Source organism: Chiloscyllium plagiosum, unplaced genomic scaffold (genome assembly GCF_037043375.1).
Source record: "Chiloscyllium plagiosum isolate Xiang-an unplaced genomic scaffold, Cpla_swu_hap1 HiC_scaffold_22, whole genome shotgun sequence".
NCBI classification, from domain to species: domain Eukaryota; kingdom Metazoa; phylum Chordata; class Chondrichthyes; order Orectolobiformes; family Hemiscylliidae; genus Chiloscyllium; species Chiloscyllium plagiosum.
This window is the reverse complement of record NW_028270160.1, coordinates 35,002,659-35,025,068: the sequence shown is the minus strand read 5'-3', so window position 1 is coordinate 35,025,068 and position 22,410 is coordinate 35,002,659. Positions and strand designations below refer to the sequence as shown.

At 37.7% G+C, this 22,410-nt stretch overlaps 1 protein-coding gene across 1 annotated transcript in view; it reads right to left on the bottom strand.

Moving 5' to 3' along the window:
• The window catches only part of dock1 (dedicator of cytokinesis 1), a 592,086-nt gene that overhangs the window by 545,012 nt on the left and 24,664 nt on the right, over positions 1–22,410 (bottom strand). Inside the window, exons 2-3 of the mRNA XM_087998957.1 lie at positions 11,186–11,269; positions 3,345–3,385 (exon numbers count right to left, since the gene is read on the bottom strand). Of these exons, the coding sequence (XP_087855083.1) occupies positions 3,345–3,385; positions 11,186–11,269 (125 nt within the window). The remainder of the gene's footprint in view (positions 1–3,344; positions 3,386–11,185; positions 11,270–22,410) is intronic.

The window sequence follows — 22,410 nt, the reverse complement described above, 5'->3', positions numbered from 1 at the left end:
ACTTTTCCACCTTCCTGTAACTGCCTCTCACACATCTCCTTGCTCTTTTGAATTCCTCATTGCCACTGTCTCTGCAACTGATCAACTCGATCTGATAAGATTCGCAACCAACAGCATTTATTGCAGATATAATCCTGAGTAAACCGTAAACTCTCCATAATCTCCCATATAGGGTCACAGAGCCATAAAGATGTACAGCACAGAAACAGACCCTTCGGTCCAACCCGTCCATGCCTGCCAGATATCCCAATCCAATCTAGTCCCACCTGGCTCATATCCCTCCAAACCCTTCCTATTCATATACCCACCCAAATGCCTCTTAAATGTTGCAATCGTACAAGCTTCCACCACGTCCTCTGGCAGTTCATTCCATACACGTACCACCCTGTGTGAAAAAGTTGCCCCTTAGATCTCTTTTATATCTTTCCCCTCTCACCCTAAACCTATGCCCTCTAGTTCTGGACTCCCCGACTCCCGGGAAAAGACTTTGTCTATTTATCCTATCCATGACCCTCATAATTTTGTAAACCTCTATTAGGTCACCCCTCAGCCTCCGACACTCCAGGGAAAACAGCCCCAGCCTATTCAGCCTCTTCAGCCTCTCCACCCTCTCCCTATGGCTCAAATCCTCCAACCCTGGAAACATCCTTGTAAATCTTTTCTGGACCCTTTCAAGTTTCACAACATCTTTCCATTAGGAAGGAGACAAGAATTGCATGCAATATTCCAACAGTGGCCTAACTAACGTCCTGTACAGCCGCAACATAACCTCCCAACTCCTGTACTCACTACTCTGACTGATAAAGGAAAGCATACCAAACACCTTCTTCACTATCCTATCTACCTGCGACTCCACTTTCAAGGAGCTATGAACCTGCACTCCCTAGGATCTTACCATTAAGTGTATAAGTCCTGCTAAGAAAATATCACTCTACTAAAGGCCATTTTTGCTTCTTTCAATCTACAGACCAAGAAAATAGCACTGTCCTATTTCTCTACAAAACACTGCTCCAGATTAAATTAATACTTATGGCTTATATTTTAAGTTTAATCAAGAGACATATCTCAATAAAACATTTTCAAGAAAGAACCCACTCCACTCACTACTGCAGATTTACTGTAAGGCCACGCTTAAAATATCCTCTTATCTTTTGTGTTGTGACGTCTCCCAAACAGGTTCCTCCAAGATCAGTTGTGAACTTGACTGTTTGTTAATCTTCCCAGATACACTCAGATGTCCAGCAATACATGAATTCAAACAGCAAAGACAGTAACTGTGCAGGTTCACTGCTCTGTCAGTTAGCAATGTGGGTTTCTTTTTCTTTGTCTCTCTTTCCTGCACTGACCTTACCATGTACTTCCTTTGTCTGTTCCTCCCCCTTTTAAAAGTGCTGCTGTTTTGACATTTTTTTCTCCAAAGTTCCAATACAATGTTACAGCATATAATGTTTAGTGTTTTAAGTGGAATCAATAGAAACAGACTAATTACTCCTGAGCTATTCCTTCATCAGAAACTAAAAAAAAACTGAGTTCTGAATTTAACAAAGGATACTCTAGAATATTTTTGGTCAACTGAAATGTACTGCTATTAGATTTAAAATTACCTGCAATTACTAATTGTTGTTTTTAGGTCATGCTTTGGACTGCTTCTGAATTTCACTTCTGAAAGGTCCAGCTCTAATTTTTAGGCTGTCCACAGTCCCCAAATGGCAGAAATAATTTTTGTCTATTAATCTCTGTTTGCTTTTATATGAGTTTAAGAAGGAGCATGCTAATCAGCGTTAATCAAGATGTAGATCATGTGATGAACAACAATTATCAGTTTAAAGTGCAGCATGAAGTATGATGAAATTTAACTGTGTTTTCCTGTAATAATAGTTGTTGTACCACAGCAAGAAATCTGTCTGCTGAGCATTTCTGCAACAGATCGTCAAACAACCAGAGCCATCAGCCATTTACTGGTCCTGGTATAACACTGATAAGTTGAAGCATAAGTTCAGGTAACATTTTGGTAAATCTACATTGCACTCTCTCCAATCTTCGAATTGTGTGATGCGCAGATCTTTCATGAGTCTTGTCTCTGACTGATGATGAGCTTTTGCCCGAAGCATCGATTTTCTTGCTCCTCGGATGCTGCCTGACCTGCTGTGCTTTTCCAGCACCACTCTAATCTTGACTCTAATCTCCAGCATCTGCAGTCCTCACTTTCGCCTTGTCTCTGACTTTGTATAGCTGTAATGATTCCTAGCTGCTATAATTTTTAATTCATATTTAACTTTAAAATATGACAAGGACATTTACACCCAGTAATTTTTACAAACCATTCAGTGCAACCAGGTGACTAATTTAAACAAGGTAAATTTTTTTTCTTACAAATGATTCTAGATTTTTTTTGTCATAGTTTTGAAGAACTATAGGCCAATATCAATTCCTTTAACTTTGCGAAAACAGTTTACAGCCTCTGCCTGTCTTTTCAAAATTCTGTATTGTGAATTAAGCAATCCAGTCACCCCGAATCAGATAGGAGCCTAACAAATTTATGTAAAATTTGGATTCTATGATCTATGTAGGACCCAGTTCCCCAATACAATTTAACAGCCTACTTTGTGAAGTCTTTGCCATGGACATTCTGCTTAATGAAATCAAAGTGGTCAAAAAGAAGCCCAAAGGTTCTGTCAGAAGCAGCACTAGCCTCACAATGCTGACTGTAATCTAATCAAATACTTCATCAGGCCCCACCTTTCTGCCATAACTGCTACCTCCTGACAGCTCAATGAAGAATCAGCAACTTGTAGTAGAAGCCAGATAACCAACACACTCTAACCAAGTTCGGACCTCAAAATAAATAAATTTGGTTTCCAACTGGAGGAATCAAACAGCCAGCCCAAAATCAAAACCCACATTCTGCAATTCAGTCCACTCAGAAATAGTGGTCACTGCTTCATTATAATTACAGAGGCTGCTATTAGGACATAAAATTCAGGAATATAATAGATTGTTATGAAAAACTGTAACCTTGACCAAGCAGAACTGTCATCAAAACTGAAGGGGAATCATTTGAGTTGATAAGTGATAAATCTAAACAAGCTCCTTAGCAGGATAGTGGAAACAGACAGTACTCATTCATTTAAATGCAAATTTCAATAGACTTTGTTCAGAGAACAGTATCTTACAATACAGTACAAATTACTGCAGGATGCTTAGCAGAAACATGTGACCAGACAGATAATTTACCACTCAGTTTGTTTGTATTGCACACTTATACAACATTTTTTATTATACACAAAGAAACTGATATTTAAAACCTGTCACTTTTGCATTTATATAAACTTTAAACTACTCACCTTTTTGGCTTTGCGACGATGTGTATACCCTCTATACCAACCTAAACAGAAAAAAAATGTTAAATGCAACTAATAAAGTCAAATTACAATGAGCATGTTACATTACTATGCAGGAAACCTGAATTTACTTTAAGACCATGCCAAAGTGGGTAAGATTAATAGCATAAATAACAAAGCAGTCAAATTCAAGTACTTTGTTACAACAGAGACAGCCAAACCAAGTCAATCTTTCTATCTCTGTATTCACAGCGCACTAACTTTCTAAGACCCTTACTTGTTCCTAACCAGACTTTTTGAATGATCAACCCCAGACTTTGTGAATAAACAAAAGACTTAGTAATTCATTAATGATACAACAACTTTAGCAGAGTAAAATTAAACAACAAAGTAATCTAATTTGGTCTAAACTATAAACTCAAAAACCTTTTACAGCTCAATCAAACAAAAGACATAAACAAACATAGGTAAGAAATAAAATAATAAAAGTCAGATTATTTTAAGTTTTCATGTGGCATTGTTGCACAGGTTATGATGGTTTCTTGGTTGATATTGCAAATGTGTCGATCAGAGACACATTTGTAATTCACTCAGATAAAAGCTGTAATACTTCTAACCTAGCTTTCTATATTCTGAGCTTCCAAGAGCTGCTCAGGGGAGGTTAGGCAAGAAGCTTTGAAATATTCATGCTGTTTCCTTTTGCACAGAAAACACAGTTCAAACTCTGACCACTCCTTGACAGACGAACCACCTCCTGCACGAGATACCCATTACTATTCAACATCTACCATCTGCTTAAACACAAGGGCTTTTCCAAATTAACTGAAAGTAATTCTGAGGTACTAACCTCATTAATAGACAATTTCTATTATCTGTTCAAACAATGCTCTCCCCTGGCGATTAAGTGTTCACAGTAATGTTTGATTGAGAACCAACCTGTTATTAGCTTCCAAGGCTGGACTCCCAAATAAACAAAAGCTTTTTTGGTCAGTTTTCCTTTCAATGCAAGTCCAAAAGTCATCTTTAGGTCAAAGCTCCCAAATCACACCAACAAACCAAAATGGAGATAAAGAATTTTTTTAAAAATGAAGAATCAGTAAGGGCTCAACACTAGAATCATGGAAATTCACTGTAGCTGTGGTTTTGAACAGCAAAGAGGTGCTATGATTAGGTTTAACCTGTTTCAGCAAAGTTATTAATCATTTACGACCAAATTGGGGAGAAATCTCTTCAAAGGATTATGGAATTCTCTGTCACTGAGGGTTGTACATACTCCAATATTGATAATATTTAGTGTTAAAAATGGAGAGACCTTAGGCTACTTGGGCAGAATTACACACTCGTGCCTAAAGTCTTGCAGATAACGGGAATCTGTAAAATTACACAAGGACTGATTATCCAGGTTTTCTTTGTAGTCTCAGATTAGATATATTTAATCAACCCTTTCAGAGATGTTACTAGGTCTCTGGAGCAGTTGGCACTTGAACCTGGGCATTCTGGCTCAGAGTTAGGGACACTACCATGGTGCTATAAGAGCTCCAACTCTGTCTTCTAATTAACCTGTACAGCAATGTTATTACACACTGCTGGAGTAGGTGCGACTTAAGTCTAGTACACCTGACCCAGAAACAGGGACACCATTAATGCGCCCTCAAGACATAGCTTTTCATTTGCTATTTAGCGATGTTAAATTTTCTTCTCTACCCAAATTAGCCATTACTACAAAGTCCAATAAGCATCCTCTCTGGAGCTGATGCGTTCGAGCCTTAAAAGGACCTGCATTTCCAACTCTGAGAGTCCATTCCGCTTTCTAAAAAAATAACTATTTATACAAGGTACATAAGTATTGAAAAAAAAATTGCCACTATTAAACAGTGGGAAATCCCTCTTGGGGAGCCTTCAATAATGTTTCTACAGAGGCACTTAGTATCTACTTTAAACTTAGAGATTTCTTTCCTCTCCAGCTTTAAACTAGCTATATGTATTGTATGCCATTTATCATGTATACTTTCTGTAGAATGCAAGTTATTCCATAAAGATCAATTCTCGATATAACATTCTATAGTCATAATTCTTTCAGTTCCTTTTATATGCAGCATTTCCTCCGAGATCTGTATCTAGATCTAAATAAAATGCTATATCAATAGCATCAATGAAAGCCAGAGTTGCAGCAGCTAATATGCTTTTCAGTACTCTTACTTTCTTTGTTTTCAAGCAGAGGGGTAACTCTTCCCATTTTCTCGCACATCACAAATCCTCCCGCACTGGAACATCCATCACATTTATTTGCATGGCATCACTAAAATGATCTCTTGGGATCCCAAATGGAGAACTTCAGTTAACACGTCTATATTCTCAATGTTTTAAAAAAGTTTCATTCACTCTCAAGAAGTCCTCCACCTTTAAATTTTATATCGCCAGACCTAGTTCCAGCACATCAAAACTTGGATTTGGTCTTGTCTGTGCCTAACCATTTGAGCTGTCTGACAAGACTTCAGCTGCTCCATCTCTCCTTGTAACAGCCTTATCTCTCTGTTCAGATGTGGTACAACTAATTGCAATAAGATCGACATTTTCCAAGTATGAAAATTAGTGAACAATTACATTAAACTCAACCTGCTTAATTTCAAACCCAAATATTTGAAAGTTCACGAAGACTAACTGCCAATTTTGAATCCCTTCCTAATTTAGTTGAGAACTTTCTCAACCCCAAGAGTCACAGATTCCCAAGCAGAAAATGGAACACTGTTCTTTCAAGTTACGCTGAGCTTCACTGAAGCACTGCTGCAAGCCTGAGACAGAGATATTAGCCAGGGAACATAGTGGTGGGTTGAAATGGCAAGCAACTGGAAGCTCAGGGCCATTTTTGCATACTGAATGTAGGTGTTTTGTAAAGCAGTTAGCCAGTCTCCCCAGTGTTTAGTAAACCACACTGTAAGCAGCAAACACAGTAGACTACATTGAGTGAAGTGCAGGTAAATCGCTGTTTCACCTGGAAGATGTGCCTGCGGCCTGGGATAGTAAAGAAATAAAAAGTAAATGGGCATGTGTTATACTTTCTGCGATTGCATGGGAAGGTGCTGTGGGGTGAGTGGGGGTCACCCTGGTGGTGGCATCCTAATAAAAGCAGTACATGTGGTAGTGGACAGGTTGGACCGAAGGGTCTGTTTCCATGCTGTACATCTCTATGACTCTATGATTATGTGGATGCTGGTGGGGTGGAGAGTATCAGGGGGACCCTACCACTGTAAGAGAGAGAAGAATTGAGGGCAGAGTATGGAAGATAGGTCAGACATAGCTAAGGAGCCCATTAACCATGGTGAGAGGGAATCCTCAGTTAAGGAAGGAGGCTCCTTTCTAGAATCTTACATTGAAACAGATGCGATGAAGACATAGATAGTGCAAGAATGGAATAGAGTCTTTACAAATAGCAGGATGAGGATGTACAGTCAAACTAACTGTAGGCGTCGGTGGGTTTGTAATAGCCAGCCTAGTCCTAGAAATGGGAATAGAGATGTCGACAAAGGGGAGATGTGAGAGATGGCCAGAAGGCGAGAGCAAGGTGGAAATTGAAAGCAAAACTGATAAATCTTGCCAATGCCTGACAAGAGGGAGAAGTAGCACCAATTATGTCATTGGTGTATCAGAAAAAAGGTTGTGGACCGAGTAGGACTGGAACAAGGCATCCCACACAAAGGGGGAGGCCTAACTGTGGCACATGCTAGTACCCATGGCCACACCATTGATCTGAAGAAAGTGACAGGAATTAAAGGAGAAGTTGCTCAAAGTGTTGACTAGCTTGGCTAGGTGGAAAGTGGTGTGTGGTGGTGGTGGCTGAGGACATTTCAGGCCCTTTTCCAGGAAGTGGAGAGCCCCAAAAGCACCTCGACAGTGGACAGATGTGTAGAGAGATTGCATATCCATGATGAAAGACTGTGGCTTGAGCCCATAAACTCAAAATTCTGAAAATGCCTATTGATGAGCATCATCAGACTATTGATGAACAAAAAGATCATCTTCGGGTCCAGTGACCCTTCCACAGAATTCTCTACAGGTGCTGCCAGACCTGCTGAGATTTTCCAGCAATTTCGATTTTTGTTCCAGATTTTCAGCATCTGCTGTTCTTTTTGGTTTTATGTAGTATATTTTCCATATTTTGTTGGAATCTGCTGATAAGAACAAATATAGCACTTATTCCACCTTAATCAAGTAGCAGGCTGAAGATCAATCCCTGCTATTTCCACAGTCATCACAAAAGGTAAAAAAAAAGTCAATTTACCATTTTTTCAAGACCAAGGTTGACAGAAAACATGGACCAGTTTCTGTACTTTTAACAAGAATGATTATTTATTACAAATTAATAGCTTCTATGTATAGATACAGATTATGACCATTGACAAAAGACTCTACTAGTTTAAGCTCTGATCCTTATCCCCATTATCACTGCTCTCACGTACAGACAAGAATGAAGTAAAAGGTATTAGGGGAGAGAGAAAAGCATTTCAGGGAACCCTGCCCACTGAATTTGCAAACATGATCTTTTTATTCATCAATACATTGCTTCTTGGTCTCTATTCTGCAAATACTTTCAGTTGTTTGCAGAAAGCACAAGGCAATTGGCTCAAAATTATAAAGGTCTTAATTTTACAATTAAAAGTCATAGGTTAAAGAAACTGGAAATAGAGAACAAAGTGGCTGTCTTCAGGCTTGAGATGCTTTTTAATATAATGGGAAACAACACTTTTATGTATGAGGAAATGTTCGCATTGGTTTGGTGATGGATTCTAACTGGTAGACAGGTGGCCATCGAGAATGCATTTGTTAGATGATGACAGGCAGTTGTAAGCTTTGTTTACATTTAAGTTGGCAGGTCAACTGATTCCTAAAGGCATTAACTTGACCAATGAACCAGAGAATAGCCATCATCTAAAATAAATGCAGAGTGTGTCCTTGTTCTTTTTGTCCGCAACGAAAAGCGCCCTATATATTAATATATGTAGCTTCCAGGATGCACAGGGCCAACTATGAACCCAACTGAATATCAAATTGGCTATCAGCATAATTTTTAGGATACTTGGGATAGTGTGACATATGTTACTATCCCTCAGAATCACATCTAATATTGGACACTTATGTTTAAACAAAAGCAACACATTGACTAATCAGAGTCAACCATATTAGTTGCAATTTAAACAAAATTTGGCAGTTAATGGTCAGTCATTTCCCCAAAAAAGTCCACAACTGGATTTCAATCTGGTTGAGGTTTCTTAAAGTATTTTCCTCTTTCTTTCAATTCCCAAAATGGTTGTCTGAACCTCTTCAAAAAGAAGCTACTGTACAAAACTATTCAATTAGTTGGACTTTGTACAGAAACAAAAAAAGGTAAACACTGTCAAAAGTTTAAGTTGCACAGTGACAGATGATATTTCAATGTATTGAATTCGGACAAAATTTTTATATCTTGCAATAAGTGTTTCCTGGTACATGTAACCATTTGTTTCCAGGAATTTATATATTTAATAATGCAGGTATAAATGGATTTATTCCCAAGCATCCTGTATATTAAGGATTATAATATTCTTTTCAGAACTGAAGTTTTTGAAGTTTTACTCACAAAGAGTGCAAGCATCAAGTGCAAAGTAACATGGCTTCTTTAAATTTCCTATCATAAGCAACAACAGTGTTTCTGTGTCATCCATGTTGTTGTCGATCACAGCAGTGACATGATCTGTGCTTTGTTTTCAACCAAAACACATTTAATCTTTAAACACTAATGAGCAACCTGATAAAGATGGTAAAACAGTCCCATTTTATCCACAATAAAAACATCTTAATGCGTATGCATTCAGCACATGGGCAAGACCATTTTGGAACCATTAAATATGATTCTGCAAAGTGGCTTGAACTAACTCTATTCTGATTGATGGCATGTACACATGACATGGGTACACAAGTTTGAATAACCTGAAGTTATCCGACTAGAATTTTGGCTTCTCGGGGGCATCTTTCACCTGGATTTCCTTTTCTGTGATGGGAAAGGCTTACAACTTCATGACAATCAGTGTTTCAGAATACCAGAATTTGATAGGAAGAATGTTGTTAATATTGAGAGGGTGTAGAAAAGATTTGTAAGGATTTTGCCAGAGCTGGGGGGGGGGGGGGGGGGGGGGTTGAGTTATAGGAAGAGGCCCAAGGCTCGGGCTATTTTCCCTGGAGCATTGAAGGCTGAGGGGTGACCTTAGAGGTTTATAAAACCATGAGGGGCATAGATAGGGTGAATAATCAATAAGTGTTTTTGCTAGGATGGAGGAGCCTAAATCTGGAAGATGACGGTTTAAGGTGAGAGGGGCAAGATTGAGAAAAGTTTGGGGGGGTAACTTTTTCACACAGAGGATGGTGTGTATAGAGTAAGCTGCCAAAGGAAGTGATTTATGTGGGTACAGTTACAACATTTAAAAAGCATCTGAATAGGGATATGAATAGAAACAGTTGAGATAGATATGGGCCAAATACTGGCAAATGGGGCTCAGTCAGATTGGGATGTCTGGTCGGTGCAGACGAGTTGGACCGTAGGTTCTGTTTCCATGTTATGTGACTCTATGATTCATCGCAAGTTCACTATGAAACACTAATACAAATACTTGCTGCTCACAAGATCACACTACTACTTGATTTCATGTCAAAGCCAGTATGGAATGATTATCTTTGGTGGAGTTGTCATATTTTTTGTTGACCTGCTCGATCAGTTTTGCTAGCTTTCTAAATTGCCATATATGTGACAGAGTGATCCATGTGAATAGCTGGATCACTGTCAGCTACCCAAACAAAATCAGAATCTGTTGGCTTAAACCTCAAATAAAGAGGGAGCAACCACTCCCTGAAACATAAATAAGCCTAACAAAGACCATCTGAATCAAGTATTCAAACATCCTTAAATTAGGTAGGATAAAATTCACAACTTACTGTCTGAAGATTACAGATATACCACCTGTTACCTGAATGCATAGGAAATTTGGAAAACTCCAACCACCAAAACATCAAGTTGCTATCTGTATTATACTTTTACAATGCTTTAATTTTGCTTGCAAAATATTGCCTTATATAAAAGCAACAGAATTAAGAAACCTGTTATCTACACTCAGTAAACATTTCTAAATTCCATGTTTTAGATCCTTCACTTAGAGAGGTCAAAGTCCACACAGATGAAAATACATGTTTGGAAAGTTAAGTTTTGAAAATTACGTATCAGGGACACTATCAAAATTATTGTCTGCATCACATATACTTTGAATAAAACTGAGTTTTGTTAATAACGCAATAATTGATCAATAAGCAAGAAATCATCCCATTCCTAAGCTGGCCATATTAACTACTCCAAATGAAATTTGGAATTCAGAAAGAGATTGAAAGCATCTAGTAAAAAGGGTCTCATCAGGAGCTCAATTCTTTTCCTTTAAGAGAAAAAAGCATCTTATTTCGGTCCTTTCCCCATTTCATACACATCTCCAATTAAGCAGTAGTTCTACAGAAAGTCAGTACAAAATAAGACCTAACAAAGTGACTTTGTTGGAGAACAAGCTAGCCTTCTAGTCAATATCTCAGGAGTAACTTCCAAAAACAATTTGAATGAAGGGGTGGGTGGGAGCTTGCAGAAGTCAACATCTTACAACTTCTTAACAATGTCATCTTCATGCACAGGAAAGCTAACTATGGATGAAAGCTCAAAAGAATCTTTTTAACAGCACTACCAAAACTACAATTTTAACATGTAAAGAAATACAGGGAACAGATTGTAATCTCCTAATTTTAATATACATTAGAATTCACAAAATATTTGCACTTGCCTTCACATGTTTCCAATATATGCACTGTATCACCAATCTGCAGAGGAAGTTCCACTTCCTCTCTGGAGTCATAATTGTATATTGCTGAAAACAAAATGAAAATATTCAAATTTAGTTCTATTTACAATATAAATAATCACAGCACAATCATACCAATTATTAACATGTCAATAATTTGTAGCATTACTTTTACTGAGAAACTCAAAGTAAACAGGACAAGCTTGTAACTGGCCCTGATCAAGAGATTCTACTAACTGTAAAATTGTAAACGCTACTTTCAAGCAGTGCTCATGGTCATAAGCATTTTGGTCTGGACTGAAGTAGCAAATAAAACAAATCCCTGGACAACTACCAATGCTATTAAGGTGGTTACTGTCTGAATCAAACTAGAGAGGATAAGCACAGAATAAGCTGTCAAGCAGAACACTAAAAACACTTAAGTGGGCACTTTGAAATTTGTACTATGTAAATAGTTTTTGGTTATCCATTTTTTTGACTGATAGAAAACCAACTGTCCATCTTAAATCTAGACGTTTCAAGTAGTGAAGACATTACCAGTAAATCTTTGCCTTCTTCAAAAATCAGAGATTATACATACATGTTTAACAAATACTTTGGACATTACCAATCTACTTACTATGCCAACATTTAGTTGAAGACAAATGCAAATTAAATTGAAAGTCATAAAGCTAAATTTAAATTCACATCTCTTAGAAGATCACTAAATTAAATACCTACAGCTTTCCTAAAGTAATTGTACCCTGCTTTGTGCACAAATAGTTGCTTCATAATGCAGAAAAATTAACTTCCAAGTATTTCAATCAGAATGGACTTAATTACCAACTCTTCTCTCATGCAATAATCAATTGCTGCTCCCTTAAAATCTGGTATTTATTGCATCTAATGAATGGATGATAACAAAAAACTTCCAATTGCAAAGGAAAGTAGCATTTTGGAACTTTTGGAAGTATGTACATCTCAAAAATTATAATACAAATTTGCAACAATATCTTTCAACAGACTTCATTTAACAAAATTCAAATAACCACATTTTGATTGAAAGCATAGTTTCTTTCTTCAGTAATACATATTTTTCACTTATCAAGAAACATAACTCGTTTTATTAGAGATATTTTTCACATCACCTGTTACAACTGAACTATAATTATGCACAAGTGCTGATTAAACCAGAAACCATACTGTCAGAACTAGATCGTTAGCAGGTAAATCTCTCTTCAGAAAGGAATGTTTATTCACAATCCAGACATCAACTCTCATACTCGTTCTTAACATTTATCCATTGTTCATACCAGGTAACACATGAAAATTTCTTCAAACAAGTCAAGTTCGCTGATAGAAATTAAAATATTTTTCAGCGACAGGTAATTTTCAATAGACTTTGCTGTGTGTTTTTCTGGTTTGATAGATTTTAAGTTATATACCAAAGAACTACACAGACTATTTCAGCAAACTAAAGTGGTTTAATGAAGAGTTTATTTAGCAATGGGAAAATAGAGAACTGTCCTAAAGTACTGGGGAGAATCAATCAACTGGTTATAAAAGAAAAATTTAATGCATTGACAAGTCATATGAAGACAAACTGAATAAATTTCAAAGTAAATGAAGTACAAGGAACAGCCCAACACTTCTGTCACTTCCACTGTAGAGCTCATTCAGCTTGCACTATTGAACACTATGGTTAATTCATTAGTTCCAATATTCACTGTGCAAATGTACTTTTACTTTACAGCGAGTTGACAATCCAAATATAAAGTCATAAAGACAAACTGAAGAAATGCAGGAAATCTGGCAACTGTAGAGAGAGAAACAAACGTTAACATTTCAAGTCCACTATGACTTCTTCAGAACTCTGAAGAAGTCTGATTGGACTCAAAAAAATTAACTATTTCTTACAATGCTGTCAGATCTGCTACTTTTTTTTTTTAAGGACTTCGTTTTTATTTCAGATTGCCAGCTTCTGTAGTATTTTGCTTCTGTGTGAATGATTGTGCATGATTTTGCTGCCGTGGTAAAAGGCAGATTTAATACTTCACACACAGTCTGTGGGTGTTTACTGATCTAAATTAAACAAACATGAAGGAGGCAATTTATGGAATAATCTGAATATAGTCTTAGTTAAAATTACTAAATTCAAATACAGGATATTCAAAATTCAGCAAAGAGAAAAAGAATAATGATATTTGATAAGGAGAGATGGAAGTGAGTATAGGCCTTAGATAGCTTTTCTCTTACATATTCCTGCACCGTTTGTAGATTGGGACTTCAAGTAAAGTCGATCATAGAAGTAACACACAACATATATTTATTCCTTTTTTTTTTACTTGCAAACTGCAAAGAAAATGGCATTTGGGAACTTTTGAAAGTATGTACAGTTTCAAAAGTTATAATACAAATTTGTGACAATATCTTTCAACTGACTTCATTTAACAAAATTCGAAAGCATAGTAACATCGCTATAATCAATCATATCAGTTTCAACTTATCATGTCATCCATTTTAAACGAAAGCAAGATTGAAATATTTGCCAACTGAGCAGCTTTTATATTATATGATGAGCTTGTGGTTGATAGTGCTCCAACTACAAATAGGTAGTCCTCCAAGCCACACAAACAGTACAGACCAACTACAAACAAATGTTTTATTAACCGATACCTATGGGAGCAGGAGCGTGCTGGTTAATCAAATAGTCCAGTTTATTGAAAGGTTCCCAAAATCAATGTAAAATCTCACACTAAATAATAGAAACATAATGCAAGGGGTATAAAGATCACCGTTACACTTCATTTACAACATGCATCACTTAAATATTAATGCAATTTTGTCTTAAATAAAACTTACTGGAAGAAAGCCTTCTCACTCGCACACTCAACTAATTACTTAGACATTGTAGAGATCGTGATAATGCAGTAAACTTTCAGTATTTGAGGTATAAAATTTTTGCCAAGTAAGTGAGGCAGTTAGAACAAAATTTATTTTATTTATGATGGCTTCACATTCAATATCCTATGTGGACTAGAGTTTCAAGAACAGAGGTGTCTAGTTTTTTTAAAAAGATAAAAAGGTAAAGAAAAAGGCACAATGGAACTTTCCTTTAAAATGACACGGTCCCAGATAATTGCTGCTTTGGTTTTTTAAACTCACTTCAGGGAAGGCACGTGACTCTTTATTACTGGGCTGAAGGTCCATTCTGATTGAGCAGGCTTGAAGATGGTGTTGTCATTTCAGTTGGGGAAGCTTGCAGAAAGGAGCTGCTTTCTAAAGCACTTTTGTGGAGAAACTACCATGAAACCTGACTGGTCACTTGAAGAGTGACTGAAACACTTCGTGATATTGTGTTTCTTGAGAAAGTTACATCTGACGAGACCACAGAGACATCACCTATGTTGGTGACACCCACCTACACAGGCCATAATGCCTGTGGCAGTGTGTCTATTTGTGGCAACCTGGAGAATAAACATTTGCACTTTGATATCATAAACTGTGCGGCAAACAATTCGACATCTTTACAGCGTAAGATTTTTTTTAACAATAAGCCAAATATTCATATTTATAAAAGAAATAGCCAATGGATCTTTTTTATGCCAAGTAAAAATGATTGGCCATAAGGATCTGAGTACAACCAATAAATATTTATTGTGACCAATGCAGTAGTGAGACTATTCTCATTTCAGTCTTAACATAAAATTTGAAATTGTCATCGAGTTACCCAATACTGACGGATAATAGCAATTGGACAAGGATAAAAAGGTAAATCCAGGTTTCTTACGCAATTTTAAATAAAAACAGCTTTAGCATTTGTTGCAGTTCTTCTGTGAAGGAAGATACATCTCTCAGTAATTTACAATAAGTAACCAAGGGTAGGCATTGAATAGGCAAAATAATTTGGAGTTAAATGTATAAGTGAGGAAAACAGTTCTTACTGATCTAAGAGCACAACATTTAAAGGAGGAAAGCAAACCAGATAAGTCAACTGAATTAAATAGAACTCAATTGCAAATGAAACAGTTTAATTTTTTTTTAAATGAAAAGCAATCTTGGACAGGTGAAGGAATTAGAAATGAGAAGACTGCACTTCAAAGAAAAAGGTAAAATAAAAAGGGGGTGTTTCAGGAAACACAGTAAAAACTGGAACAAAAAGAAATCACCTCTGACTTCGGAGAACAATTTTGTGAGATTAGAGTCCAAATCGAGATCCAAAGCGGAGCTGTCTAAATGCACGTGAATGCTCCCAAAATTTGACAAACGGGATTCCAAGTCATTTTGCATTATTTGAAAAGATAGCTAAATGAAGTGCAAAAAGAAAACTGAACACTTTTCATACAAGTTGACAGGCAGAACTCTTTAAGAGTTCTTTAGAATCTTATTTAGATTAGCACCTTAAAATCCAAACCAGCTTTCAAAGAAGCTTTTTGCAGTGCATTAGGAGATTTGGTACCTTTACTAAAACAAGACCAGGATCCTAGAATGTCTTTACTTTTTCAGGATTTGGCTACTCAATTCCCAGAAGCCATTCAACGGAGGAAAAAATACTGCTGCGGTGCTAGAGAAGTTAATCCAGTTCTTCACCCAACATGGATTACTGATGGAGATCCAGATGGATCAAGGTTCCAATTTTACACTTAGAATTTTTCAAGAGGTTTTGAGAACTTCAAGTATAACACAGATGAAGTCTCCAACATACCACCCATAACCCCTCCGTGAGCTTTAGAAAGGTAACATCAGACCACCAAAACAGTGGCCAAGGCATCGTGTCATGAATACCCTTATTCTTCTGACAAAAGACTGGAATTTATTTGTTTGCTAGCCAAAATTCACCCAAAATGCCTTCAGTCCTTTTGTATTAATTTAGTGACAAGGGATAAGAAATCCTTAGAAACAAATCAAAGCAGTTTTTCAGAAAAGAGGTATGAATGGTCCATGTTAAACTACGTATCCACGTTGTAGGACTGGTGTACAGGAGCATGCAATACTGCAGCACTACAAAGCACTGTTATGGCCCAGGCCAGGCCCCCTCAAGACATTTCAAGAAAGTAGCCCAGACCCTAACTTCGCTAGTTGTTTTAAACAGGTGTAACAAGGATATTCCATGCAGTTAGTCAAATCACAGTTTTAAACAAAACAGAATTTACTTACAAGATTACCAAATGAAGCTCAAACAAAAGAGAACAGAATACTGAATAACTTAACCTATCTGAAAACCAACAGATCATCCCAACTTAATGATGCCTTTCCAAATACTTGCAACAACCCTCATTAACACCCCTTGGCACAAAACGTAAATTCAAACACAGGAGATACGTCAGAGTGAGGTGAGTGAGGTGAGTGAGGTGAGTGAGGTGAGTGAGGTGAGTGAGGTGAGTGAGGTGAGTGAGGTGAGTGAGGTGAGTGAGGTGAGTGAGGTGAGTGAGGTGAGTGAGGTGAGTGAGGTGAGTGAGGTGAGTGAGGTGAGTGAGGAACTGTTTCCTTGCGTCCAGCAGCTTCACAACGGCTGGACTACTTTCAGTAAATAGCCAGACTGCCAAAAACCAAAACAAGCCAGAGAAAAGCTGAGCTCAGTGAACTGGTTACACCCCTTTTATTGTTTAAGCGTTTTGTTTAAAATTAAAAGCCTTCTGCCCGAGGCAGTATCTGTTAGCTATAATTAAACTGGCCTTAAAACTATCCAAGCCCAGACTTTTCACAGTCTTTTTCACTTTTTACGACCTCTCTGGAAAAAACCAACAACAACGCAACATTGTTAAAGGAGCAGCATTGTCAAAGGAGCAGCATTGTCACACCATGAAGAAATGGGCCAATAAGCATGTCAGGACACAAACATTTCAACCATGCAATGACGTGTTCATTTTATCAACTTTATAAGGTGAAACATTTAAAGCACCATTCAGTGGTTTATACAAGACATATAAAAGGATTGGTAAAGTAAGTGATTGACACCAAGATTGCTGGAAAAAGATCTGACTGTGTCATATCAAGACAAGGAGAAAGACAAACAAGCACAGGCATATCAGTTAGCAAAGGCAATGGAGAACAATAAAGATGATGAGAATTGCATAAGGCAACTCCCAACTATCCACTTAGCTAATACTGAACTATTAGGGAAGTCAGAACCTGGTTTTCATTGGGAGAGCCAGATGAGGAAACATAATGAGGTTACTCGAAGTAGCAGTCTGCTAGGATAAACAAGGTGTACATGTCAGCAATACACGATGTAGGTGTGGGGGAATCCTCTCTTATAAAGCATGGTCATAGTTGTTTGGGCTCAGGTGAAAGCAAAATTCTAATACATGTTGGAAAACTACCTAATTGAATCCAGTCAAAACAGCTGGAGTTGTTATTGACTAAACCAGATATTTCAACCAGATTCTACGCAAAGCTCAGAAAGGTGAATGCAATAACGAAGGCAGGCTCCTCATCAATTCCTTGTTTGAAAGACTATTGACAGAGCCGGAAGTGCCAGATTTTGCATAAAAAGATTTGTTAAAGGGATGCTGAGGGGTTCCTTTAACACCCCAAGCTGAGAAGATAACAAAGCTAGCTATTGTCTCACCAACCGACTTTTGCCTTTGCTCAGTGATGCTGTTTAGACAAGAAAATACCTCACCATTTTACAGAGACATAGGAATTGAGTGGAAACCAATGCTTCTAATTGTGTATTTTACATTGAAGATGCACTAGTATACAGTCGCACTTGGAAAGAAAATTGGGACAAGAAATTCTGTTCAGAAGATTATAATCAAATGATTGGATAATAAACCTGGACAAAGCTGAGTTTGCAAAAGCTCAGATAGCTTACATATGGTATATCATAGGGCAGCGAAGAACAGCAACAGGATAAACATTAATGGTGTTTGCTGACCCTAAAACTAAAGAGGAGATACGGTTTTTGGGGATGCGTGGTTTCTATTGAAAGTTTCTACCAAGGTCCACCACGATTGCTTATTCCATGGACAAATTTGAACCAAACAAAGCCAAGAGTGGGAGGGGGTCAGGTCAGGCAAATGGAGTCAGGCATCTTTTGAGAAATTGAAAACAATCTTACGTCAATGAAACAGGGCTAGCTGCGCCTAATTTTCCAAAACTCAAGATAACAATCAATGGTTGGGACTTCGGTGTAGGTACAATTCTGTTAAAAGATGAGAGTCAGGCCTAGAAAGTAAAACTTGAATCAACATCAAAAGATATTCTACAGAGGAAAGAGAAACTTTGGAAAGGTAGAAGTCAGAGGGTGGTGGTGGAGGGTTGTTTTTCACACTGGAGGCCTGTAACCAGTGGAGTGCCACAATGATTGGTGCTGGGTGCACTACCATTCATCATTATATAAACGATTTAGATGTGAGCATAAGAGGTATAGTTGGTAAGTTTGCAGATGACACCAAAATTGGAGGTGTCGTGGACAGCAAAGAAGGTTACCTCAGGTTACAATAGGATTTTGATCAAATGGGCCAATGGGCTGAGGAGTGGCAGATGGAGTTTAATTTAGATAAATGTGAGGTGCTGCATTTTGGGAAAACAAATCAAGCAGGTCTTATACACTGAATGGTAAGGCCCGAGGGAGTGTTACTGAACAAAGAGACCTAGGAGTGCAGCTCATAGCTCCCTGACAGTGGTGTTGCAGGTAGACAGAATAGTAAAGGTGGCGTTTGGTATGCTTTCCTTTATTGGTCAGAGTATTAAGTACAGGAGTTGGGAGGTCATGTTGCAGCTGTGCAGGACATGGATTAGGCCACTGTTGAAATAGTGTGTGCAATTCTGGTCTCCTTCCTATCTGAAAGATGTTGTGAAACTTGAAAGGGTTCAGAAAAGATTTACAAGGATATTGCCAGGGTTGGAGGATTTGAGCTATAGGGAGAGGTTGAATAGGCTATGGCTATTTTCCCTGGAGCGTCGGAGGCTGAGGGGTGACCTTATAGAGGTTTATAAAATCATGAGGGACATGGATAGGATAAATTGACAAAGTCTTATCCCTGGGGTGGGGGAGTCCAGAACTAGAAGGCATAGGTTTAGGGTGAGAGGGGAAAGATATAAAAGACACCCAAGGGGCAACTTTTTCACACAGAGGATGATATGTGTATGGAATGAGCTGCCAGAGGAAGTGGTGGAGGCTAGTATAATTGCAACATTTAAAAGGCATTTGGATGGGTATATGAATAGGAAGGGTTTGGAGGGATGTGGGCCAGGTGCTGGCAGGTGGGACTAGATTGGGTTGGGATATCTGGTCAGAATGGAGGGGTTGGACCAAAGGGTCTGTTTCCGTGCTGTACATCTCTATTGCTACTAGCTCTTAATCTCTAGAAGCAGCAGAAAGAGTAGAACCAAGTCTATGTTTTGTTACTCAAAGGGTATCATGAGTACAATGGTAGTCCTTGCAGATTGGGCATTTACGGTAAAATTTTAACTGTCAGTGGGCTTCCAGGGTGACCAGGAAGCACCAGAAAACATCAAGATGGAAGTCTAACATGGTTCTGCCCACTTCTGTGTTTAACTTGGCTACCTCAGGCATCACTTTTCTGCTTATTCACATCTAAAAGTGCTTATATTTTTGGCAAATTAAGTATTTGTTTGTTGAAGAAATTGAAATTTCATACATCACTGAAAGATTTGACAATTACACAAATTAAACTTCTGCTTATTTGTCTGAGGAATTCTAATGTCATATAGTTATGGGACAAAATTCACAAGAGTGGGTACAGGCCTCATTCCTGATGAAGGGCTTTTGCCTGAAACGTCAATTTTCCTGCTCCTCAGATGCTGCCTGACCTGCTGTGCTTTTCCAGCACCAGTCTAATCTTGATTCTGATCTCCAGCATCTGCAGTCCTCACTTTCGCCTAACCTACTGATATCATTGCTACAGTGCCTGACACTATAGTAATCTCTAATTGCTATATTAGATGATATTTCCATCTTTCAATAAAATACCTTAAACTATTACTAGCCTGACCCATACTTCATGCAGGATCTCAATTTATTCTCTATTCTTAGACTATCAAAAACTCACATCTAGAGAATAAAGTCATCCAATTCTCTCAGTTTAATCAATGTCAATTATTTGACAGCCAAGTCAAGCGAATTAAAGCAATCACTGCATAAATACTAATTTTTTCATGTAATAGCACTGCAAGAGTTCATGGAAATCCAAAGTTAAACTCAAAAGTTTATGCTAAAATGATAAACTCTTGCAAATAATCTGCTACAAGTTGGACACAGAACAAAAAACAAACATGCTTAAGTGTTGCTAGGTTCAATATGGTCAGAACGCAGCTCAAATGGTAACACTTCAGTGACAGACTGCCAAGACAAAAATTATTGTAATTCAGCCTGAATGAGCTGAAGAAATAAATGGTGTCTTTTAGTGTGAAGATATTTCTCGACCTTATTGTTTAACTACTCACAAGTACAATGTGATCAAAAATGGAGTTTCTGATTCATTGCTGAAACATCTATTCAGATTGAATCAAATAACTTTTAAAGTATACCAAAAATAATGTTTTTGCAGGAATACCTTCAGAAATCACAAGTAGGGCTCCGTGACCCTGCTTATGTTTAAAAAGCTTATTTATGGAGATACTTTTACATACTGAAAATGTCAAAAGCACTTCATATTCAATAAAAAAGACATTGATGATGCCTAGGTAAACCATACTTGCTGATTTGGCAGAAACAAAGTGAGGTAGCACAAACCATTACAGCAATCCCAACCTTTTAGGTCTCTCATAAATTAGTCTTTATATCAGTTCCTGGGAGATACCAACTCAATAAAATGACAAACAAGATATGTATCTACCTGCCATTTTGCAATTGGCTTGGCTAATATAAAATCCAGTTGTTATAATCTCAAAGATAAAGTAATTAACTTTGTAAACTTTTCATTCAAAATTAGAAGTATTTAATAACAAGCAAGACTGTCCAATGATAATGATTGCAAACACCGACAATTTTGGTATCATTCCTTCACTGAAACTGACAGTAGTCTCTGGTGTCCACACAAGTGCAGAATAATGCGGAAAACTAAATGCTGCTGTCAGTGGTTCCATACTTGTCCACAGAATGTACAATCAAGGTACTCAGATTGCAAGCAAGGGAAATGAATTGAGAACAACCTCCACTCTTAGACTCACTGTTAAAAACCCTCAAAAATATTTTATGTTACTGAGTTGAGTTCTAACCATATCGAAGATGACTCAACATTTGGCTGTTTTTATTATCTATGTCTACTTTTTAAATCTCAATATTAGTGGAGCTTGAGGTTTAACTGGATTTTAATGATATAAAATTAGTTAGCCAGACATTGTCACCATCCCTAAATAGTCACTTTTATATTTCTGTAACAACAAATTTCCTCAATGTTGAAATGTCACATTATTTTAAATAAACTTGCAGAAGTTTACTTCCCTTTATTTTAGCTTTGATCTTAATTCAGAGTAATTTACTTTGAGAATTTAAAAATGAACCATACTAAATTTTTTTGTTCATGAGATGACGATACTGCTCGCTCGACTAACATTTATTGCCCATTCATAATAGCTCCGGAGAAGGCGTTACTGAACTGGCTTCTTAAACTGCTACACTCCTTGAGGTGTGAATAAACACAGTTCTGTTTGGAAGGGACTGTCAAGATTTAACATATCAGTACTGAAGGAACAGACAGAGAACATGCAAGCACATCCTATGCATCGCATCTCCTTTCTTTGTGATCTTTACCATAAGAACAGTTTATAAAGTACTGCTGAGGGTGTCTTGAGGAGTTCATGCAGTGAATCTTGCATATGACACACACTGCCATCCCTGCAGTGAAAGGATAGAATATCGAAGGTAGTGAATAGGGCACGAAAGCGAGCTGCTTTGTCCTGGACGTGTCATACTTATTTTCAATCTGCAGCCTTCCAGAGTAACCAAGAGTATTTCAACATTTTTTATTCATTCATCGGATGTAAGTGTTGCTTCCTAGGCCAGCGTTTATTGTCCAACAAATTGGAGGGGGAGGAATGGAGGATTTGAGCTACAGGGAGAGGCTGAACAGGTTGGGGCTGTTTTCCCTGAAGCGACGGAGGCTGAGTGGGGACCTCATAGAGGTTTACAAAATTATGAGGGGCATGGATAGGATAAATAGACAAAGTCTTTTCCCTGGGGTCGGGAAGTCCAGAACTAGAGGGCACAGGTTTAGGGCGAGAGGGGAAAGATATAAAAGAGACCTAAAGGGCAACTT